The 24,969-nt window shown below is 44.7% G+C and overlaps 1 protein-coding gene and 1 pseudogene across 3 annotated transcripts; both read right to left on the minus strand.

Moving 5' to 3' along the window:
• Positions 1-5,972: 5,972 nt before the first annotated feature.
• On the minus strand, positions 5,973-16,332 carry Armcx4 (armadillo repeat containing X-linked 4). 3 transcript variants are annotated; one of them, XM_029473651.2, is made up of 6 exons: positions 16,193-16,332; positions 15,595-15,676; positions 14,734-14,811; positions 14,296-14,378; positions 13,924-14,008; positions 5,973-13,611 (listed from the first exon to the last, which is right to left on the minus strand). In XM_029473651.2, the coding sequence occupies exon 6, from the start codon at positions 13,481-13,483 to the stop codon at positions 6,365-6,367; it is 7,119 nt and encodes a 2,372-aa protein (XP_029329511.1). In that variant the 5' UTR covers positions 13,484-13,611; positions 13,924-14,008; positions 14,296-14,378; positions 14,734-14,811; positions 15,595-15,676; positions 16,193-16,332; the 3' UTR covers positions 5,973-6,364. The 3 variants fall into 3 exon arrangements, with proteins under 3 accessions (XP_029329511.1, XP_029329513.1, XP_029329510.1); XM_029473653.2 differs by having other exon boundaries at positions 5,973-13,406; positions 14,722-14,811; XM_029473650.2 differs by having other exon boundaries at positions 14,722-14,811.
• Positions 16,333-21,095: 4,763 nt separating this feature from the next.
• LOC110286381 (large ribosomal subunit protein eL34 pseudogene) lies at positions 21,096-21,491 on the minus strand (annotated as a pseudogene).
• Positions 21,492-24,969: the final 3,478 nt, after the last annotated feature.

A 24,969-nucleotide genomic window follows, 5' to 3' on the forward strand; every position in this document is an offset into this window, starting at 1 on the left:
TTGTGTATACGGGTGTTTTGTAAGGCTGGGAGAGGCTATAAAACTGTGTCGAATCCCATGGAACTATAGACAGTTGTGAACCACCATGTGGTTGCTGGTAATTGGACCTGGATCCTCTGGAGGAGCCAGCAATGCTCTTAGCCACTGAGCCATCTCTGCAGTCCCTTATCTGAGCCTTTAATCCCTTCTTCCAGCATCCTTAATGGCATTTATGTCTAAATATGAGCTTTCAATTTCCCATACTTTGAGGTACCATCTGAGTCATTAATTTACATCACTTCCTGGGTATTTGCTAGGATTTTAAATCTTGTAAACACTCTCAAATTGATTTATTCTCCTATAGTCCCTTTTGTGCCCTAGAGCCACTAACCACTCCTGTGCAGATCAGTGCCTGCTGGTACTGATAGCTAGTCAGATCCTACCGCAACTTACCTGTATATTCCCTTTCTTTTCTCACTACATTCAATATGCCCCAGACAGGTTATACTATGGTCTCAACCTACTGATAGGCCTAGTGGCCAAGATGAGACACAAGAACAGATTCCAGAGTCAAGGTCAATCCATGTCATCTTAACGAGGAAAGGCATGCTTGAATCTCCAAGAAATGTAGAATTCAAACCTTCAATAGTCAAAAGTGGGATAGTTTTGAATACTTAAAAGATTCAGAGCAATGTAGGAGAAACAAAATATTTATGAATAACAATCAAGAGGTTCCATCTTATGGGTCACAAGGGCCCAGGGCTGTGGTCTAACATAGAAGATTTGTCTTGTTTATAACTTTAACTTTCTTTGAAGCTTTACTTTTTAAAAAAATAATTCCTATGCCTGCTCATATTCCTCTTCCTGTACTTTAAAGTTTTACATAATCTGCATGGGAAACTCTCTCACTTTTGAATATAGCTTTTAGGTTTTAATTGATTTGATTTGATTTTTTCAGTTTTTTTAAACATCAATCAAACTTAATAACTTTTCGTATTTCCAAATTTAATTAACTTTATAATATGTAAAACGTATACCATGTTTATCAAAGTATTTTAAAGGTTTTTGATTTATATATTTTATTTATGTGCATGAGTAGTTTGTTTGCATGTATAGATGTGCGTCATGAACACGCCCAGTGCCCACAGTCAGAAGAGGGCATCGAACCCCCAGCAACTGGACCTACTATGTAGGTGCTTGAAATCAAATCTGGATCCTCTGCAAGAACAAGTGCTCCTAATGAGCCTTGTCTCCAGTCCCATTTTTCAAGGTTTGACACATGGTGCCAGACAATGCTTTCCCTGCCATCAGCAAATTCTCTAACCATTCTTCTGCCACTCCATTCATATTTCTATCTACGCAACATACCACCAATGATGGAGTTTGTATTGCCAGTTGGTCAGCCAACAACCTGTCTAGGATATTTCTTCTCAGTGTTTGCTTTCTTCAACAGCTTCTTGTATTGATTCTTGCAGGCTTGTTCTCTAGGGAGCAGGCAAAGACAGAATATATATAGCCTGGGGGTCTTTATTGGGGAATCCTGTGGGATCAACATCCACTGAAGGAAAAAGGGGAAAGCAGGGCTGGATAGAGGGGAACAATAAGCTGTCCCAAGTTGTGTCCATCACTCACTGGATATAAAATGACTCAAAGAAGTGGAGCAGGTGATCTTGGGGAGGTGCTGTCTTCAGCTGATGCAATTCTGGAAGAGTTAGGACATCTGAGAGCTGTCTACTAACATCTTTCTTAACAAATGAATGAAGTACTTTACTCTTGAAGAGGGATCAGGCATCAGATCTCAGATCGTAGAATCCACTACAGTGAGATAAGGGTTTGGTTTGGTTTGGTTTGGTTTGGTTTGGTTTGGTTTGGTTTGGTGTGGTAGTGGTGACAGTGTCTCTCTACATAGCTGTGGCACTCATTATGTAAACCAGCTGGCCTCAAACTTATGAAAATTCTTCTTTCTGTCTCTGTTTCTGCCTTCTAAATGCTAGGATTAAAGGTATGAGCCACCATTCCTGGCTGGGGATACCATTTCTTTACAATGAAATGGTGGTGGTCCTCAAACACCAGCCTTAAGAATTGTTTTGGTTTTGGTTTTGGTTTTATGATGCCCCATTGTTTTGTGCAGCCTTTCTGATTCAGTCCTTTGATTCTCGAGGATATTAAGTCTGTGCCACTGAACATGGATCAACAATACTTTCATTTTATAGAACAGTTTAGAGGATTAAAAAATTGAAACATTAACAGGTTTATTTAAACATGCATTGGAATCTTTAAGTTATACCTTCCAAATATGTTAGACATAATATGTGAGTCTTTAGACTTTTGCTCTCTGGTTTTTAAATGCAACTGACAGCCTTACCCAGCCAAAATACATTCTTTTATCTTGGGTTAAACTCTACAGGAAACTTTTATTTATTATATAAAAGTTATAAAATACAGATGGTTTTAAAATCACAGGGCTGGAGAGATGCCCTTGCAGAGGGCTTTGTTTTGATTCCCAGCACCTACATGGTGGTTCACAAGCATCTGTGTATCAAATGCCCGTTTGCAGCTTCTATGAGCTTTAGGCATAGCCATGCCACACACACAGAAAGAGAAAGGAAGCCCAGTGGCAAAGGTCTTTAATCTTCACACTCAAGACACAGTGGCAGATGGATCCCAGGGACTTGATAGGCAGCCTGGTCTACAGAGGGAGTTCCAAAACAGCCAGGGATATGTGATGAGACTTCGTGTCAAAAAATAAAAAAAAAAAGAATAAGTAAATCTTTTTGTTTAATCTTTAAAATAAATAAAATCTCCCATCAGTCTAACCAACACCTATAAAAATTGTCAATGTTCCCATAGTATATTCAAGTTCATTTTTAGAGGACATTTTTATTTTATGTGTATGTGTTTATGTGTGTGTGCACATGTGTGATATGCATGTGCTTGTGGAGGCCAGAGGTCAAGTTGGGTAATTTCCTCTACTGGTTCTTCTAATTTGCTGATGGGGGGTGGGGGGGAGAGGTGTTAAAGATGAATTGAATTTTTTTTAATTTAGGCTTAAGTGTGCATGTGAATGTATACCATACATATGTGGGTGTGAATGAATGCTGGAAGAGGGAGTCAGATCCCTTGAAGCTGGAGTTTCAAATGGTTGTGAGCTGCCCCACATGAGTGCTGAGCAATGCTCTCAGCTCCGTGGCAAGAGCAGCTAGGGCTTGGAAGGCTGAGCCATCTCACCAGCTCTCCCCCTTGGTTGTTGTGGTTTTAGTGCTGGTAACTTGCCACCACCGCCACTCACCGAACCTGGAACTCACCAGTTGTCTAGACTGGCTGAGGAGTAAGCCAGCAGCAGCAGGATTATTCTGTTCCTGAGTCCACAGTACTGGGATCCCAGGCAAGCCCAGCCAGTGTAGCTTTTTGCATGAGTAGTGGAGATCCAAACGCAGCTCCCCAAGATTGCGCAGAAAGCACATTACTAAATCAATCTCTTTACTCCATTGGGGATCATCAAAACGCACATTTTTTTTTCATCATAGAAAACATATATGCTTTTATAGTCTGTTTTCCTACTGAGGATTGTATGCTGAATTCAGTCACAAAGGTAGACATCTATTTATTTTAAATAACTGTACACTTTTTTACTCTTCAAGACAGTTTGGAGATGCACAACTTATTGCAAGCTGATTTATTTGTTGCTAAAGAAAGATTTCTACAAGAATTATTGGATGAAGGAACATACTCAGGGCTAGAGAGATGGCTCAGTGGGTAAAGGCACTGGCTGCCAAGACTGACAACCTGAGTTAAATACCCAGAGCCCACATAGTAAAAGGAGAGAACTCACCCCTACAATTGGTCCTCTGACCTCTGCATGTGTGCCATGGCAAGCTCCTTCACCTGACACACGCACGCACGCACACACACACACACACACACACATAAGAGAGAGAGAGAGAGAGAGAGAGAGAGAGAGAGAGAGAGAGAGAGAAAGATTTTTATGTGCATTGGTGTGTTGTCTGTATGATTGTCTGTGCGAGGATACCAAATCCCCTAGAACCGGAATTATACAGCTGTGAGCTACCATGTGGTTGCTGGGCATTGAACCTAGGTCCTCTGGAAGAACAGCCATTGCTCTTAACTGCTAAGCCATCTCTTCAGCCTCTTTTCTGGAACCTGCATTGCTATACATTTGTATTTGTATTACCATGAAGTTCTGTATAAACTGTAAGAATCCCACATGTACCCTCCACCCACAAACTAGGCCAAACTGTTAACAAATTTTATTTTTTCCTTTACTACTTTCCTCTTCCTAATTTCTTTTAGAATAAAGAGAAACTAACTTCATAGATAAGGACTGCAATGCTTAGTAATATACCTTGTATGCTGCCAGCCACAAAGTCTGAATGCTCTCTGCCCTCCCCCCCCCAAATACACACATACACACACACACACACACACACACAGGTACCCTTGCCAACACTGTAAAGTGGAAGAAATTTGGATCCTCATCCCTGTGAATCCCAACATCATTGTTGTTGTTGTTTGTTTTTTAAATTTTTTATTGATATTTTCTTCATTTACATTTCAAATGTTATCCCCTTTCCAGGTCTCCCCTTCGGAAATCCCCTACCCTATTCCCCCTCCCCCTGCCTCTATGAGGGTGCTTCCCCACTCACCCACTCACCCCTGCCTTCCCACCCTGGCATTACCCTACACTGGGGCATCGAACACCCTCAGACCCAAGGGCCTCTCTTTCTACTGATGTCCAACAAGGCCAACCTCTGCCACATATGCGGCGGGAGCCATGGGTCCCATCCATGTGTCCTCTTTGGTTGGTTGGGAGCTCCAGGGGTCTGGCCTGTTGACACTGTTGCTCCCTCCATGGGGCATTCTTGATGGTTCTCTGAAAACCCACTCCAACCAATCTTATTAAAGAAATCCTGATGTAAATACTACATTTTAATTTTCATTTCAACTACATTTTCTTTTTAAGTCAAACCCATTTTATTTTACACTTCTATAAACACCAGAGTTGGCTATGAAAGAGGACAAGTTTCCATGGACTCCACAACCCTAAATAAAATTTAACTTAATTTTAAAATTTTTTTAAAAAATAAAACTGCTTCTCTTCGTGTCTCCAGAACAGGCTGGAGCACCTACTCATTCCAAGGCTTTCTGACCCTAGGCAGAGACTCAGGCCTACCCTTCCTCCAGTGCTTGGAAAGCTGAGGTTAGAGGACTGCTAAGTCCTGAGTTCAAGGCCAGTCTTGACTACATAGCAAGTCACAAAGGATAGCTCACTTATTCGCTATCCTTATAATCCCCACAGGAGCAAATGACATTTCCGATGTTTCTCATCTCATGCGTCAGCTACTGTGGGAGCTTCCTAGCTTGTTTGCCTGTCTCTAGTCACCATTCCTGTCCTCACTCCAACTTGGACACATCCTGAACACAAACCAACCATATTACTCCCCTTTCATCCTCTGGTCATGGAAGTCCTTGATGATGTTTCTTTCTTTCTTTTCTTTTTTTTTTTTTTTTTTACTCAATACAGGGTTTCTCTGTATAGCCCTGGCTGTCCTGGAACTCACTTTGTAGACCAGGCTGGCCTCGAACTCAGAAATCCACCTGCCTCTGCCTCCCAAGTATTGGGATTAAAGTCCTTGATGTTTCTTAGGGATAGATACAATATTCAAACACTCTTCGATAAGCAGTCAGAGGTGCCCTGTAGGCAGAACTCAGGCTATTTTCCTCTCTTTTATTTCCTCTCCTACCCCTGCTCAAACATTCTATCCAAGGCTAGCCAGAAATGGATTCCCACTTCCTTGCCTTTCTTCCTCAAATGGCCTTTTTGACCTTTTGCAACAGCTTGCTTTAAAAAGACTTCCTTTTCCACAAAGCATTCCATGGGTACTGATACATTGCGCAGCATTTTCTGCTGCCTCTAAGCACTAATGGGGAGCAGCTGTCTGTGACCAAAAGACTCCTGATTTTATTTCCCTATCTTATCTTTCTAAACAGATCATAAACCCAAGAATGAAGACAATATCTCTTCTTTTGCTTTTTAAAACACACAACTTTATTGGTGACATAAAAATAAAGTCTCAAATGTATAAACATAAGTCCACACAAAGGACCAAAGATTACCTTACTTATGAAGAATCGGTTGGGTTTTGCTCATGAAGCATACTAAAAATATCTCAATCCAGACAAGATAAAAATTGACACATGTATTTTCAGTACAAGCTTGAACTCATTTGTTGTTCCTAAAATTGTCCAGCTATAGATCCTCATAGGCAACACCAGTTTCAAAATTCTAATGCAATTTACAATGCGCATCATGTCCAGGATGAAAAACCAAAATGTTACTCAAACTTTGGGGAAAACAGATAGTCAATCAGAGTTTATTTATTAATACCTCAACTCTTTCTTTCACCTCTGGGTCACTACAATCTGCTGCTAAGGCTCTAAGTTTCTTGGCACAGGCTTTAGGTCGTTGAAACAGGAAATACAGGGAAGTTTTACTGAACCGGTCTTGGGGATATGTTTTCCCTCTTTTTTTAAAATGACGATTTATATTTTCAAAAAGTAAAAGGGCATTAAGGATGTTCTCTTTTGTCTCTTTCTTGCTAAAAATGTTGATCAGTGCTGTTGGTGCATTGGCAATTAGCAAGTCTCTTGTCATGGATGGATTTTTAGAGAAATTCACAAGCATTCCTAAAACATGGTCCTTAGTTTCTCCACTTCCCAGAGCCAACAAACGGAGAAATTCTGAAATATAATTGGTAACCATATGCTGATATTCACTAGTAATAGTCAGGTGCTTTATCAATCTTAGTCCAGCCACTTGCACATTTGAATTCAAGGGGTAAGTGACAGTATCTTCACATACTTGACTTAAATATGTCTTAACCGTTCTATGGTTTTCAGCAGCAACTGAGATGTTATTGAGCGCATTTAAAGCCTTCTGCCGGACATTTGGGTAGGGATTGCTCAATAAGCTTTGGATAACTGAAATTCCACCTATATTTCGATCAATTTCCTGGGGATAAGGATAATCAGCACTGTTATATAGAGCATTAGTGGCTATTTCATGAACAGAAGGATCTTCAGTCATTTCAATCATGCAAATGAGTTTTTCAAGATCGTGTGGATCCAGATTAACAGTACGTTTACAGCGGCAGTTGCAGGAATGCACCTTAACTCCAGTACTGACTTGCCTTCTGAAGCCATCTTCACCTGGAAAGCTTGTTTTGTGTAATAATTTGCTTTCTGAACAAACAATGGTTCCATCCCATACACCCATTCCTGCCCCAGGGACCATGGATGGATATATGCCCCTTGATTCCGTTGACTTTTTGACTTTCACCTGAGATGAAGATTCATCCTCACATTTGTTTTCATTACCAGTATAGAACCAAGACCTTATGTCAACTCCATTAGCAGCATCAAACTGGTCTTTAGTGTCGTCAGCCTTATCCCCAGTCCCAGATTCAGCATTGACATCTTTTTCATTTGTAGATCTGAGGTCATTACTGTCCTCACTCTCAGCCCCAAATAGGGTTCTTAGACTAATCTCTTCAATACCAGGGCTGGATTCTCTACTTAGTTCCTCCTCCTCCTCATCTTCACCATCATTTACATTTGTAGAAAAAGTCCAAGACCCTAAGCCAGCCCCAACCTCAGTCCCAAGCCCAGACCCTTTAGTGGTTGAGTCTTCATTCCAAAACCAAAACCCCATACTGGTCTCAGCCCCAGGCTCAGCCACAACTCCAGCCCCAGGCTCAGCCTCAGCCCCAAGCCTAGAACCTTTAGTAGCTTCATCTCCATCCCAGGACCAAAATTCCATACTGGTCCCAGCCACGGCTTCAGCCCCAGCCTGAGCTCCTGTCCCAACTCCAGCCTCAGCCTCAGTCCCAAGCCTAGACCCTTTAGTGGCTCCAGCTCCATCCCAGAACCAAAATCCCATGCTGGTATCAGCTACAGCTTGAACCTCTACCCCTGCTCCCACCCCTGTCCCTGTCCCTGTCCCTGTCCCTGTCCCTGTCCCTGTCCCTGTCCCTGTTCCAATCCCAGTCTCAGCTTCAGCCTCCGTTCCAAGCTTAGACCCTTTAGTAGCTGCATCTCCATTCCAGAACCAAAATCCCATGCTATTCTCGGTCTCAGCTCCAGCCTCTGCCCCTCCCCCAGCCCCAGCCTCAGCCTCAGCTCCAAGCCTAGACCCTTTAGTAGTGTCATCTCCACCATTCCAGGGCCAAAACCCCATTCCAGCTTCAGCCCCAGCCCCTGCCTCAACTCTAGCCCCTGCCTCAGCTCCGGCTTCAGAAGCAGTTGCAGCTGCTGCCCCAGCCTCAGCCCTAGTCTCCACTCGCACCTCAGCCTCAACCTTGGTCTCAGCCTCAGCCTTAGCTTCAGCTCTAGTCTTAGATTCAGGATCAACTTCAGCCTCAGCTCCAGCCACAGTCTTAGCCTCACCCCCATCACAGGTGCCTGTAAAAGCTGTCTCTTCAGATCTGGTCCAGGATTCAGAACTGGTCTTCTTTTCATCCCCTAAGCCAGAACTAATGCTGGTTTCTTCCCTAGTCCCTGATGTGGATTCAGTACTGGCCTCATCTTTCATCCCAGCTACAGGCAAAATAGTAGCCTCTTCTGTCCAGCACCAAGACCCTATAAAGGCCTCACTGCCAGGCCCAAACCAAAATCCTTCATTAGCCTCCACCTCAGCACTGACAAGGAATCGTCCACTGGCCTGATCCTCAGACCTAATCCAGGACCCTCCACTACCCTGGTCTTGAGGATCTAGCCTAGATCCTCCACTGGCTTCATTACTAGCCCTAGACCCAGGCCAGGATTCTCCACTAGTCTGGTCCCCAGTACCAACCCAGGAGCCTCCTCCACATGTCTGATCTTCAAATCCAGATTTAGTACAGCCACTAGTCTGGTCCACAGTCCCAATCCAAGACCCTCCACTGACCTGACTCCCCATGCCAGGCCAGGACGTGCCACTGGACTGATCAGTTCTAGACCCTCCGATAACATGACCACCAGCACCACCCCAGGAAACTCCTCCACTAGACTGATCCTCAGACACAGCTGGCCTGGACCCTCCAGTGGTCTGGTCCCCAGCACCAGCCCAGAATCCTCCTCCAATGGCCTGATCCTCAAATCCAGGTTTGGGACAACCACTAACTTGATCACCAGTCCAGGGCACTGCACTGACCTGAGTCCCAGTGCCAAGCCAGGCCCCACCAGTAGCCTGGTTCATGTGCACTGGCTTTGGCCCTCCAACATCCTGACCACTGGCCCCAACCCAAGGGCCTCCTCCAATAGTCTGAGTCCCAGTGTAAGTACAGTACCATCCACCAGTCTGATCTCCAGTGCCAGGCCAAGACTCTCCATTCGATTGGTCCCTGGGACCCAGCCTAGATTCTCCACCAGACTGGTCCCCAGAACCAGTCCAGCATCCTCCTCCACTAGTCTGATCTACTCCACTAGCAGCCAGTTCCCCAGAGACAGGCTGAGACTCTCCATTGGCCTGGTCCAAAGGCCCAACCAAGAACCCTCCACTGAGTTGGTCTGCAGAATCTGCCCAAGATCTTCCAGCAGACTGAGCCTCAGACACTGACTTGGAACCTCCACTAGGCTGGCCAATAGTGCCAGCCCAAGACCCTTCATTACTGGTCTGATTCTCAAAACCAGGTTTGGCTGCACCATCCGACTGATCACCAGTCCCAGTCCAAGACCTTTCCCCAGCCAGATTCCTCGTGCCAGCCCATGATCCACTACTAGACTGGTCTGCAGACCCTGATGTAGATACTCCACCAACCTGGTCTCCGGTTCCAGCCCAAGATGTACCACTAGCTGGATCTACAGTTCCAAGCCTGGATGCCACATTGGCCTGGTCTACAGTCTCAGTCCAAGACCTTCCACTGGATTGATCCTCAGATCCCAACCTGGTCTCTCCACTAGTCTGGACACCAGCTACAACCCAAGACCCCTTTTCACTGGCCTGATCTTCAAACCTTGGCTTAGCCTCAACACCAACCTGATCAGTAGTTCCTGTCCAGGACACTGCATTGGTCTGGTCTACAGCCCCAGTCCAGTATCCAATACTAACTATATTGCCAGCTCCAGCCCAAGACACTGCACCAGTCTGGTTCTCAGCTACAGTCCAGGTCCCAGTAGCCTGGTCCACAACCCAGGACACTCCACTAGCCTGGACTGCAGGCCATGACCCATCAGTGACCTGACTCACAGCCCAGGGCCCAGCAATGGCCTGGTTTCCAGAGACAACCCAAGAACCTGCACTGATCTGGTTCTCGGCCCCAGTCCAGGAACCTCCACTGGCTTTGTCTGCAACCCAGGTCCCATCACTAGTCTGAGCTCCTGCCCAGATTGCTCCAGTGGCCTGGTCACCAGCACTTACCCAGGACCCAAGAGCAACCTCATTCTCAGGCCTAGCCCCAGTCCAGGACTTAATGCTAGTTTCATCACAAGCCACAGCCCAGGAGCTAACAATGCCAGCCTTGTCATTAGCCGCCCCAGTCCAGGGCCCAATACTGGCTCCACTCTCATCCTCAGTCCAGGATACACTATTCTCCCAGTCTCCATCTATAGTCTGAAACCTGAATTTGATCCACCTCTCAGCAGCAATCCAGTCCTCAACACCAATCCCATTCCAGTAATAGTCATGAACATTAGGCTGAGCACCTGCCACAGTCACCATTTCAGAAGTGGGCACAGCCCCTGCCATAGGCTTTGCATAGACCCTATTGTCTACAGTGGCTTCTACCTGTGAACTGGATAGACCTTTATCCCTTGCCCCAAGCAAAGCTTCATTCTGAGAACTGACCACAGCCTGGGGCTGAGCAGAGCCCCTTGTACCTGTTCTTGCTCCTGATTTAGTACCAGCATTGGACCTAATCTTGTTCCTGGCCCCAAGCAAGGCTTCACTCTGGGAACTGACCACAGCCTGGGACTGGGCAGAGCCCCTTGCACCTACCCCAGCCTCTGCCTTAGGCGCGGCGTTGGAACTGCCCCTGACCTTATTTCTGGCACCAAGCAAGGCCTCAGCCTGGGAAGAAGCCAAAGCCAGTATTGTACTTGCCCCAGACTCTGCCTTAGGCACAGAATTGGAATTACCCCTGACCTTATTTCTGGCACCAAGCAAGGCCTCAGCCTGGGACTGATTAGGGTCCGTTGTACCTGCCCCAGTAGTACCTTCTGCCTTAGGCACAGCATTGGAATTACCCTTGACCTTATTCTTGGAACCAGGTAAGGTCTCACCCTGGGAATTTGCCACAGTCTTGGCATGGGCAGAGCCCATTGTACCTGCTCCAGCATCTGGTTTAGACACAGCACTAGAATTGCCCTTGACCTTAGTCTTGGTACCAGTCGCGGCAGTACCCTGGGAAGCGGCCACAGACTGGGGACAGGCGCCCACCCCAGCCTCTGCCTTAGGCACAACATTGGGATTGCTCTTAACTTTATTCTTGGCACCAGGGAAGGCCTCACTGTGGGAATTGGCTACAGTCTGGGACTGGGCAGAACCCGTCGTATCTGGCCCAGCCCCTGCTTTAGGCACAGAATTCCGATTACCCTTGGCCTTATTCTTGGCTCCAGGTGTGGTCTCACCCTGGGAACTGGTCACATTAGTCTGGGCAGAGCTTGTTGTAGCTGTCCCCGCCTCTGTCTTAGGCATAGGATTAGGATTGCCCTTGACCTTATTCTTAGTACCAGGCAAGGCCTCATTCTGGCCACTGAGCACAGGCTGTGGCTGACCAGAGGCTTTCTGGTCTGCCTTTGCCCCTGCTTTAGAAACGGCATTAGAGTCACTTTTGCTATCAACCTTGGAATCAGACAAGGCCTCAGCTTGAGTTTTTGTCCCAGCCTGAGGCTGTGCACAAGTTTTTGTGTCTGTCCCAGCCGCTGCCTTACACTTGGCTTTGGCTTTCCCTCTAGCCTTACCTTTAGTATTAGGTAAGGCTTCACCCTGGCTCTGGGCCGTAGCCTGAGCTCCTTCCTTAGACGTGGTATTGGCATTGTCCTTGGCCTTGATTTTGCCATCTGGCAAGTCATCACCCTGAACATTGGCCACAGGCTCAGTCTGGGTACAGGAAACCATATCTATCCCAGCCTCTGCCTTAGCCGTGACATTGTTATCACTTCTGTTTTTATCCCCAGTATCAGGCAAGGCATCAGTCTGCAAACTGGTTTTGCTGTTTGCCTTGGCCCCTGCTTTAGCCATGGCACTGGCATTACCTTTACCCTTAACCTTGGCATCAGGCATGGCTTCAGTCTGATCACTGGTTACAGCTTGAGGCTGGGTATCCGTTACATTAGCATCAGTCATTGCCTTAACATTGGCATCTTTCCCACCATCCATCGTGGCACTGGACGTTGCCTCAGTCTCTATCTTGGCCACAGTCTCAGATTGTATTAAACAAGTTCTTATATCTGCCTCTGCTTCACAAATGTCCTTTGCATTGTCCCAAGCATCAGTCTTTGCCCCTGGCACAGCTTCAGCCAGACTGTTGGCAGCAATCTGAGGCTGACCAGAAGCCTTCATATCTACCCCAGATCCTGCCTTAGACATGTTTTTGAGATCCTCCTTGTCAGCCTCAGCACCAGCCATATCATCATTTTGGATTATGGCCACAGCCTGAGACTGTGCATAGGACTTCGTGTCCACTCCAGTCACTACAACAGACATATCATTAAGATTCTCCTTAGTGTCAACTGCAGCATCAAGCCTAGCCTCAGATTGAGTCCTAGTCACACTCACAGTCTCTTCCAGTGGTCTTATCATGGCTTCAGCCACAACTCCAGTCTCATTCATTGTTCCAATCTTGACTACTTCCTTGGTCACTGCCAAGACCTCACTCTGTGTCACTGTTACTCTGTTAATCTCTGTCTCTTTTTCAGCCAATGTACGAGCTTCTGCTTTGGTCTGGGTCATTGCTTCTTTCTTGACCTCTGCCCTGCCAGCCATTGCCCAAGCTTTAGCTTTGGTCTGAGTCACTGCCTCTTTCTTGCCTACTGTCTCAGCCTCAGCATCAGTTTGTGTAACTGCCTCTTTCATGGTTACTTCCTTGGCTTGGGATGTGGATTCAGTCAAAGTCACTGCCTCTGTCATGACCATTGTTTCCACCAATGAACTGGTCACAGACTGGGTCTCTATCTCTTCCTCAAGCATTGTCTTGGCCTGACAGTTGCCACTGGATCTTACTAGAACGGGGACCTTGGAGTCTACTTCAGCCACAGGCTCACCTCCTTCTCCAGTTTCTGGTTCAGTCTTGACTCTAGTCTCAGCCTCTCTTCCAGCCATGGCTTCACTTGTGGCCAAGGTCTGGTTCTGTTCCCCAACCACAGTCTCCGTCTCGATTCTGGACCCATTTCTGGCATGTCCGCTCACACTCTGAGTTCTTCCCTTGGTTAATCTGTAAATGCAGTAGCAGGTACCAGCCCAGATCACCAGTCCTGCAGTCGCCCAGCCCACATCCTGTACACGGCCCATGTAATCACCCCTGCTGAAGGCACGGACAATATATAGGAGGGCTCACTTGGGCTAGGAAAGAGGATGGTGTGTCTGGGCAATGGTGTTTAACCACTTAAAGGCCAGCAGAGCTGCCCCTGGAAGTAGACCTAGAAGTGGAAGAAGGAAATGAATTTAACCGTCTCTTCTAACTCTCCGGCATTATTCAAATAGATACAAACAGGAACCGGAAAGGGTAGGAACAATGAGCTTGCTAGAAGAGGATGATTGGCAAATTTTCACCCCTTATTTCATTTCTTCCTATCCTCCCCAATGCCCAGCTATTTTCATATGCCAGATGGATTGTGTCAAGGATGGCAGGAGGGCTGAGAACAAATGGACAAGGAACAGAAACTCTCAGAACTAGATTTGTAAGGGGTCTCCTACGGTTATCATTAGTACAGGTCCCCACTCATACGAACCTGGAATGAACGAAGTTCCCGCTTCTGTCCTTCTTTTGCTTGGTGAAGCGCTCTTGAAGTATATAGAGTCATGAGGCCTTTAGACCTAGGGAAATGCAGACAAAGAGAGAGACAGAGAGGAGTTTGTTCTTGATAGAGTAGTCATATTATTAGCAATTAATTCTCTCAATTCGTCCAACTTCCTTAGGTGCTATAATACTCTTTTCCATATACCAGAGTCAAGGTAAAGGTTTGTGGTAAATATCAGGAATAGTGAGAAAAGAATGGCTGTCAAAGAGAATAAGAAGCCCCTTCTGACAGCCTCTTATAGGATGCACACTGGTCTCCACTAACCCGCATTAGAGACATACCAGACAGTTCCCTCCCTCTTACCAGTTATTCTGATCAGAGATCATTTCCTCTTTGCTTCCTTGCTTCCAAGAACCTCAGACTCTGAAGCAGACATGCAGGAGGATCTATAAGCACATAGATAAACAGGAGATAATGGGGACTGTGCCCTTAGTGGAACAGAAAAACACCTCGATTCTTGGTTCCAATACTTGGTTTGCATTGCCAGAGTCCTGATCCATTTTAACCCTGTATTCCTATCTTATGATCCCATCTCAAGCCTTCTTTGTCACAGCCCGGTCCACCCTCGCTCAAAGATTCCCACTGTTTCCTGCGCTGAAATTGACAGGTTGTATGGCAGCATTGTGCACATCGGCCGTGGATAGATAGACAAGGCAGGCAGAAGTGCCATCCACTGGAGTCCTTTCAAGCTAAACCCACCCTCTTTTGTCATCCCCAGCCACTACCCACCTTCATACCAACCTCCACAGCTCTGAAACAGTCTCCCCCTCTTTCCCTTGCTTCCAGGGGTAAAAAGCCCTACTTCAAACATGAGAAGCCCTGGGAACAGACAAAGAAAAGGAAGAGGGTGAGTGCTCAGTGCCTGTGATAGCCTAGCACCAAACATCTGTGTTCCTCGGCCCTGCCTTTTGACATTAAGAGACACAGTCATAACCTAAGGCTTCACCTACACTGAAATGGGTAAAACAGACAGGGGGAGAGGAAAAGGAAAAGGAGGGAGAAAGAGAAAATTTATTTTTAAACCACCTGTAGGATTCTAGGTCTTTCCTCAAAAGTCCACCATTTCCTTTATTAAGATGGCCAGGTAGACATGACAGTCTGGAAACTGGAGGATGGCGGAAGAGATGGAGGCCCCAGGTCCCATGATTCTTCAATCAGAGCCTGCCATCTGCTTCCCCTGAAAGCCATCTCTAGGAGTCTCAGTACAAGATACAAGGTATGCAGGAAGGCGTCCGCTTCTGCAAAATCATTATCCCATCCCCCAAAGGCTATATCAAACAATAGTACCATTTTTTTACACAATAATTTGTATTTTTCAATATCATCTGACATAAATCAAAATAATCTGTAATAAAGTTTTGTCTTTGCTGGTTTCCACCATAGGATTTAAGTGAAAAGTCCGAAGCCTGTTAAGGAAACAAAGCTTAGGTAAAGTTCCTAGGTTAGCCCCACCCCACATCCTAATTATATATAAATACATATATACAAATATATATACATTCGCAAATATATATACATACACACATACAAATAAATATAACAGTGCCTACGTGGCTGCATAGAATCCATACAGAACTTCAACGATTTGGTATTGGTACTCACACTAGCCTCCATAGATCCTGTGCAGCTCTCTTGTCTGTCTCCGTTTTTTCCCTCGCCTCACCACAAATAGAGCCACATCGAACTATTGTCCAAAAGGAGAGAGTAAAAGCACTGAATGCTTCTGCCAGTACCAAGGCCACACATCCCAACACTCTCCTTTATGGAATCCGGTTGTCAAAGGTCCCTCCCCTCCTTCTGAGACACCACCCCTACCGAGCCCGCCGTCCAGGCACTAAGGCCCACCATTTTCTCAGCAAATGCCACGGTGGCGCGCGTCCCTCCTCTGAAAGGAGCAGGAAGCCCGCGGACATGTGCGGACGCCCATTGATGGAGTTAATTAAAGAGGATGGACGTTTCCCTCTGTATTTCCCTCTAGAGACTCTCCCTACCAGCGGCCCTGTCAAAGCACAGGGTTCCCCACTACAGATTTAGCTAGGGGCTGGGAGGGGGGGGGGTCGACACGGGAGAATCAGAGGGGAAGGCTCCTTGAACTTGATCCAGCATGGACAGCCCCCTCCCCAATCCATCTCCATTGCGCTGAGGGATCGAGAGGCGGTGGCTAACGGGGGCCGCGGCGCAGCCGCCCGGGGGCCCTTACCTGCTCTGCTCGCCCCGGGCCGGATGCCAGCCCGCCGCGCGCAGGGCAGCGGGGAGTTGGTGGCCAGACGAGAGTGACGACTGCACCCAAGGCTGCGTCGCTCTGCAGCTCCGGGTCACGTGGGGGCTCCGCGTCATCGCTCGCCCTCCTCCTCACAACCCCCCACTGGTCAGAAAGCAGTCAACAGGACCCCCTTCTGTACGCACAGGCAACCCCCTCCTCGCGTCCGTGCGCCAAGCCCCAGAGCGCCCCGCCCTGTCACTCATCTCTGCGCTCTCCAATCTGAGAGCCCACAAGTGTCATCACCATCTAGCGGTTGGAGTTTACGGGTCCCTGGTTACTAGGAAGGGTCTGTACCCCCACCCACTCCCAGGCCTCGACTGTAGCCTTTTCTGCATCTTTGAAGAATCCTTTCTTTTCCCTCTTAGGCTACAATACTAACGCTCCCCACTGGCTTTCTATACAACCTGCCTTCCCTTAGCAACAATTCCACCATCAAATCATCTAGAGAAAGAGGAAAACCATACAATCAAAGCCTTCACTTTCTTTGTCTGTATTCCCTTTTCTGTTAACATCATTTTCGCCCCCCAGTAAGGGGAAAATGCAGTAAAGACATTTTCATTCGCCATGAAAATGTCCAGGTTGTAAAAATTTTAAAGACTCTTTCTTTTACACAATTTTATGACACTTAAAAAAAAAAAAACATTTTCTAGCTACTATAAACTGCCCCCTGAGCGCTGAAAACAGATGTAATTGCTGACATTTTAAATACATTTTTTTCCTAAACAAAGCCCAGTTCGTTTTTTTAATGCAATCGAAGATTACTCTTTGGAAAGATACTCAGATTTGAAAATTTGATAGTTTTACAGAAATAATTGAAAACCTTTGAGGTTTTGGCTGTACTTACCTTTGCCTACCAGGTGCCTGAGTACTTCTTCACAGGAGACTCTGGATAGTTTAATGAAGACCAAACCGAAATGAACCCAGTACCTTACAAACTAGTGACTTCAAAGGTTAGTATCCAACGTCATGCTCTTTTGTTTGTTTGTTTGTTTGTTTGTTTGGATTTTTACATCAATCTCACCACACCCACAAAAGGAGCAACTGCTACCACGTAGAAAGAAAGGAGGCTTAACAGGTGGGCTTTTCATCTTATCGCTGCATGGGTAACGGCTCCCCAGGTTCTGCCATTTCTGTTCTGTTTGTCACCTTGTAGGGGGCGAGCACTGAGCATTTTTCAGCAGCAATGGGCATGTTGGAACAGCACGGCCATGAGTGATCTTTCCCCCTTAGAAATGGAAGAACAGGTCCAGGATGCCAGGCGGTCCCCAGAAGAAATGCCTTTTTACTCCTTGCCTTCCTTAACAACTTTAGTGCCACCACCCTCACAAAACCCAGAATTCAGGAACAAACATATGCAGAAGAGTCCCCAGGCACCCACCTGTTTCCACTGGAGAATCATACTCCAAATATAAACTGTCCATGCAGCCTCCTTCTTAGAATGTTGAAACATGACACCCCAGCTTGAGGCCCTCCCTGGTGAGGGGCCCTGTGTGAAGGAGGCCCTTTCAGGAGGTGAGCCAGGAAACCCATAAGGCTTGAGAACACTACTAATGGACTTTCGGAATTCAAAATGTGCTTTCTCAACCAAAAAAAACTAATTCGTCGATTGATTAACATAAAAATTTAAATCTGTGTTCATCTTTTAAAAGAAGCATAAGCTTTGGATGCCAGAGAACTGATTGTAATTTAAATATCTGTAGGTATTATTAAAAAAATAACAAATAGGAAAAAAAAGTGCCAAAGATATAAACATATGTATTCGCAAAGGAGAAACAAAAGATCCAAATGTCCAATAGACATATAAAAATGCTTGATTTTAAAAACATGCAAATCAAAACAACTGTGTTTCAGCTATGACATCAAAGTTTGTAAATTCAATAATATTACTGACTATTTTTGTGGGAATATGGAGATGCCTATACTCTGTTGGAGATGGCTATTTTAATTCAATCTTTTTATGAAAGGCAATTGGGCAAAATCTATTAAACAATAAATATAACAGCCTACAATTCTTTCTTGTGGTAATTCTACTCTTTGATATTTAGTTAAACATACCCTTAGAGAATGACATAGATATATACTGCCACACCCAACTATGATATTTAAAGGGTTTTTAAAATGTTGTAACAGGCCAGGCGGTGGTGGCACACGCCTTTAATCCCAGCACTCGGGAGGCAGAGGCAGGCGGGTTTCTGAGTTCGAGGCCAGCCTGGTCTACAAAGTGAGTTCCAGGACAGCCAGGGCTACACAGAGAAACCCTGTCTCGAAAAAAAAACCAAAACCAATAACAACAATAACAAAAATAATGTTGTAACAGTCTAGAGAGATGGTTCAGCAGTTAAGAGCACTAACTGCTCTCCCAGAGGTCCTGAGTTTGGTTTCCAGCACCACATCACGTGGCTCATAGGTCCAGGAGACTTGCTGCCTGCCTCTGGCCTCTGAGGGCATGCCTCCACACATGGCATGCCTCCACATAGACACATACAAGTTTAAAAAGAATTAGGGTCTGGAGAGATGGGCTCAGTGGTTTAAGAGTATCGACTGCTCTTGCAATCCCCAGCACCTACAGAGCAAGTGATAACTATCAGTAAGCAGGTCTTAAGGGATCTGACACCCTACACAGACATATATGCAGGCAAAATACCAATCAACTCTCATAAAAGTAAATAAATGCTTTTTTTTTTTAAAAAGGTATCAATAGGGGAAAGATTAAGAACCTTTGATAGAAGCCAGGCATGGTGGTGCACGCCTTTAATCCCAGCACTCGGGAGGCAGAGGCAGGCAGATTTCTGAGTTCGAGGTCAGCCTGGTCTACAGAGTGAGTTCCAGGACAGCCAGGGCTACACAGAGAAACCCTGTCTCGAAAAACCAAAAGGACAAAGAACCTTTGATAGATTTTACACTGTGAATGATTATTTTTAAAGAGTTAAGTCTTGTATCCTGAGGGGACAATTGGACTAATTCTATTATTCACTGTTTATTTTCTATAAGTACACTTAAATAATTTCCCTTATTTGTTTTCTTTTCTTTCTCTTGAGACAGGATCTCACTCTTTAGGCCATGCTGGCCACAAACTCATCAGTCTTCTGCCTTGGTCCTCCAAGTGTTGGAATTACAGGTTGGACTACTATTCCTAGCTCTATTTTCTACTCTTTTAGACAAGCTCCTACTATGTGTGTCAAGGTAGTCATGAATTTGAGATCCAGGACTCCTCTGCCTCACCTTTCTGATCTGGGTTTTACCAGCATGCTCAGCCCACATTTATTAGCTACTGTCCTGACCGTCACTTCATATGCTAACTGACCATTCCCGGTCTGAAAAATGCTACTCATACCTTTCTATGTTCACCTACATCTCCTCACTATCATTCACGAATGTAGTCCATTATTCCCTCAAGTAACGTACAAAGATGATGCATCCATCACATGTGAAATCATCATTTGTGGTCAGATCTGTTTCACTGGAATTTGTGTTTCACTGATTACATGTGTCACTTCCTACCTTATATGTGGTGGAGATTCCTAGCAAGTTTGGGTAACTGGAAGGAAAAATCCTCAGATGTTCTGCTTTTTTTTGTTTGGTTTGTTTTGGTTTGGTTTGTTTCTGAGACAGAGTTTTACCATATGCCTCTGGCTGACCTCAAACTCACGGGATCTGCCCTCCTTTGCCTCCCAAGTTCTGCACCACAATACCCAGCATGGGTAATTAGTACAGTCACCACCTTAAACATTTATCAATGAAGTCTTCCTTGATGAATCAAAGAGATGAAGTCATCTCTTGTACCTATTTGAAATACACAATGCTTTATTGTTGCCTACAGTTCCTCTACTATGCAAGCATCCCAGGGTTTAGTTCTCCTGTGTACCACTGTACCACTTGACCAACCTCTGTCTATCTTGACCAACCCTGTCATCTATTTGTTCCTCAGCCTCTGCTAAACATTATTTTACTCTCAACTTCGATGAATTCAGATGATTAGAGTTCCTCAAATACTGGAAAACATGTACTATTTTTCTTTAGATGTCTGGCATATTTTAATTACAACACTGTTTTCCAGGATCATCCATAGTATCACAACTGACAAGGTTCTTTTCAATCATTGACAAATAATGCATGGCATGTATTTATCACATTTTTATCTATATATCCATTGCTGGGTATTTAGCTTGATTTCATATCTTCACTATTATGAGTAGCTCTGCAACAAACATGGAGGTAGGTTCCTTTATATACTCTTTTCATTGGGGGGTGGTACAGAATATACACCCAATAGTTGGAATTTTGAATCATAAGGTGATTTTTTTTTGCCAGCTCCTCTTTTACACCCTAAATTTTATGTATTTACTTGTTCGTTTTATGTGCATGGGTGTTTTGTCTGTATGACTATGCTCCATGCACATGCCTAGTTCTGGTAGAAACCAGAAGAAGGTACTAGAGCCCCTGAGACTGGAGTTAAGTATGGTTGTGAATCATCATGTGGGTGTAGGGAATTAAACAGCCAATTCTCCGACATACTGAGCCATCTCTCCAGCCTCCCTCCCTTACCTAAAAAAAAAAAAGACTTTTTAGAAATTTAGTATACCATGCATAAAAATTATTTCCAGCGTATGGACAAAACAATAGAAATAGCAACTTTTAAAATGGTTTATTTTTGTTTTATGTGCATTCATGTTCTGCTTGCATGTATGTCTATGTAAAGGTGTCACATCACATGGAGCTGGATTAAGACAGTTGTGAGCTGTCATGTGGGAAGCTAGGAATTGAACTTGGGTCCTCTGGAAGAGCTGCCAGATGCTCTGTACTGCTGAGCCATCTCTCCTGCCCTACAAGTAGTATTTTTTTAGACCAAGTCTTGATTTTTACTACTTAAAAAAGTTGCATATATATATTTTGCTTTCTGACTCTGTGCTTGTGCCTTCAGCACTTTCACAACGATTTTCTGCTCCTCGATAAGGAAAGCCCACTTGATCCTGTCATGGACACACTTGGCACACATGGACCACCATAGGCCCTGCTGACGTGCTTCTTCGTCTTAGACAGTCTCAGAAGGACTTTGGGTCGCACAGCATGAACCCCTCGCAGTCCGCCTGGGAGCACGCACATGCGGATTTAGGAGCTTGTCAACCTTCTTGGTGTAGAGGTAAACAATCCTGTTGCCAGGAGTTCAAGACAGCCTAGTTTTGTTAGAGGCTGTGTTGTAGGAAAGCCTACTGCGGTATGTCAAACGCTGGACCATCCTGAGTGCCTCTGAGCACCGTCCCCAGAAGAGGAAAAGGAACGGTACAAGTAGTATCTTGATTAAAGCATCATTACTTCAGATATTCAGGGTTTTTTTTTAATGCAGTCTCAACCCATATCCTGTTTCTTACCTTTCAAAATAAGGTAAGACAGGCCTGTGAGATGGTTTAGGTGAAGGCACTTGCTGCAAAGTCTGCTGATTTGAATTCCACTGCTGGAACCCACATAGTAGTAAAGGGAAAACAACTCCTGCAAGCTGTCATTTGACTTCTACAAATGTGCCAAGGCATCCTCACACCAACATACATACATACATACATACATACATACATATATACATACATACACTCACATAAAAAATAAATGTAGGGAGCTGGGCAGTGATGGCACATGTCTTTCATTCCAGCACTTAGAGGGCAGAAGCAAGCAGGTCTCTGTGAGTTCAAGGCTAGCCTGGTCTACAGAGTAGTGTACTGGCTAGTTTTGTGTCAACTTGACACAGCTGGAGTTATCACAGAGAAAGGAGCTTCAGTTGGGGAAGTGCCTCCATGAGATCCAGCTGTGGGGTATTTTCTCAATTAGTGATCAAGGGGGACAGGCCCCTTGTGGGTGGGACCATCCCTGGGCTGGTAGTCTTGGGTTCTATAAGAAAGCAGGCTGAGCAAGCCAGAGGAGGCAAGCCAGTAAAGGAACATCCCTCCATGGCCTCTGCATCAGCTCCTGCTTCCTGACCTGCTTGAGTTCCAGTCCTGACTTCCTTTGGTGATGAACAGCAGTATGGAATTGTAAGCTGAATAAACCCTTTCTTCCCCAACTTGCTTCTTGGTCATGATGTTTGTGCAGGAATAGAAACCCTGACTAAGACAAGTGGGTTCCAGGACAGCCAAAGCCACACAGAGAATCCCTGTCTCAAAAAATAACTAACTAAATAAAAACAAAAATATGTTGTAGTAGATACATAATCTGGGGTTTCTATCCCACCTTAGATCATATAGTTCGCAGATAAAAGACACAAAACCTTCATATTTATGATAAGCATTTAAAACTCTAGAGATGGGCAGATATATACATACACTCTAAGCTATTAGTATCTACTTACCTATCAATTACCCTGAGTTAGAACTTGCTATGTTCTGCCTGAGCCACTCTTACTCCAATTGGCCAGCCTTGATGGCCATATTTTCATGATTCACTTACCCTATGGTGTCTTCTCCTTTCTCCACCTTCTTTCTCTCTTTTGGTGGTCCTGCCTCAGACTCCAAGCCCAGGAACTGAAACCTCACCTATGTGTCTTCTGCCCAGCTACAGATATCTTTATTGACCAATCAGGAATAACTTGGTAGACAAGGTCACATAGCATCACTTGGTCTACATGAGGATCTCCTCATCCCTGAGACCACACCTCAGACCACACCTCAACATAAATACATACATACATACATACATACATACATACATACATACATAAATGTAGAGCTAGAGAGATGGCTTAGTGATTAAGAGCACCTATTGCTCTTGCAGAGGACCCAGGTTCAATTCCCAGAACCCACATGGTAGCTCCCAACCATCTGTAAATTGAGTTCTAGAGAATCATATGTCTTCTTCCCACCTCCTCAGGTATCAGGCATGCAAATAGTATGTACACATACATATACCTACAGACAAAATACTCATACACACACATAAAATAAATAAATCTTAAAAAATTTTAGCAGAAAGATAAAAATATTCCAATAATAGCTCACCTTATATAAATGATTTATAAATATCATATTTTTAATTTTTTTTTTTTTGGTTTTTCAAGACAGGGTTTCTCTGTGGCTATCCTGAAACTCACTCTGTAGACCAGGCTGGCCTCGAACTCAGAGATCCGAGTGCCTCTGCCTTCCGAGTGCTGGGATTAAAGGTGTGCACCACTACTGCCCGGCATATTTTTAGATCTTTGAGGGATCTTCATGAATGCTGCTTTCCCAAATAATATACATGTTTACACTAACCCTCTGAAACTGTAAGCAAATCCCCCTAATTAAATGGTTTCTTTGGTAAGAGTTGCTAGTCCGTTATCATCATGGTGGAGAACGGCCTGGCAGCAAGCAGGAAGCCATGGAACTGAAGCAGCAGCTGAGAGCTTTACATCCTGATCTGCAGACAGCAAGCACACACACACACACACACACACACACACACAGAGAGAGAGAGAGAGAGAGAGAGAGAGAGAGAGAGAGAATGGGCCTGAAATCTCAAATTCCATCCCTAGTGACACAAATCCTCCAAGAAGGCCACGCCTTCTAATCCTTCTCATACAGTTCATCAGAATTGGGACAAAGCATGGAAACCCACCACATCTCAAAAGTTCCAATCTGCTGCTAGATTCACAGGGAATTCCTAGAAAACTTCTGGTCTTCAGTCTGTTTTGGAATCTCAAATAGTTAGGTTCTAATACCAGAGAAGGAATGCCTCAGCAACAGTATAGATGAACCAGTGAGAGTAGGAGCCAGCAGACCAAAAGCAACGTGTCCTTTTACATGAGCTGCCACTAGAAAGTGTGGCAAATTCATGGTGAGTCTTCCCACATGAAATAATCTAATCAATACAATCCCTCATAGAACTGTCCAAATTAGGCTTGAGTTGAATCCAGATTTAATCAAAGTTGGAAAACAATATTATCCATCATACTATTCTATCTGAGATCAGGTGATATTTACTTGAGGTTTGGACTTTAATCTGCATCTTAATCAGGGTTCTTTAGAGGTACAGGATTATAGATAGATAGATAGATAGATAGATAGATAGATAGATAGATAGATAGATAGATATGAATTTATTAAAAGGTTTACAGACTGTGGTGCAGATAGTACAACAATGGATGTCTACCAACAAAAAGTCCAAGAATCCAGTAGTTGCTCAGCCCATGAGGCTGGGAGTCTCAGCAGATCTTCAGTATACACCAAAATCCCAAAGAAGTAAGTGCTAATGACAGTGAAAGAATAGACTTGCTAACAAGGATAGGACAAGCAGGCAAAGAGATACTTCCTTCCTCAGTGTCCTTTATACAGGCTGCCATCAGAAGCTGTGGCTCAGGTTAGAGGTATATCTTCCCTCTCCAAAATATACAAGTTAAAAGTGGGACGCCCCTACTACAGATAATTTAATTAGAAAAAAAATTCCTCACCAGTGTATCAGCAACTTGCATTTTAGTTAATTCCACATGTGGTCCAGTTGATAACCAAGAATAGCCATCACAGACTCCTACCTAAGTGCTAAAATAATCCTGAGCAAAAAGAACAAAGCTAGTAATATCACACTAAGTTCAAAACAATTTTGTGCACAGATATAGTAAGCAAAATAGCATGGAATTTGCATTAAAAGAGAAAGGTAGACTAATGGATCAGACTGGAGAGTTGAAAAACAAGCCTATGTTTTTACACCAATGAATTTCTTAAAAAATGTCAAGGTCACAGGACAAGGAAAAAACT

The sequence above is a fragment of the Mus caroli genome, unplaced genomic scaffold, assembly GCF_978045245.1.
Source record: "Mus caroli unplaced genomic scaffold, Mus_caroli_1 scaffold_5, whole genome shotgun sequence".
In the NCBI taxonomy this organism is placed as follows: Eukaryota; Metazoa; Chordata; class Mammalia; order Rodentia; family Muridae; genus Mus; species Mus caroli.

Coding starts and splice junctions, on each gene's coding strand:
- Armcx4 (XM_029473651.2), bottom strand. CDS start 13,483: ATGGGCCGTGTACAGGATGTGGGCTGGGCGACTGCAGGACTGGTGATC.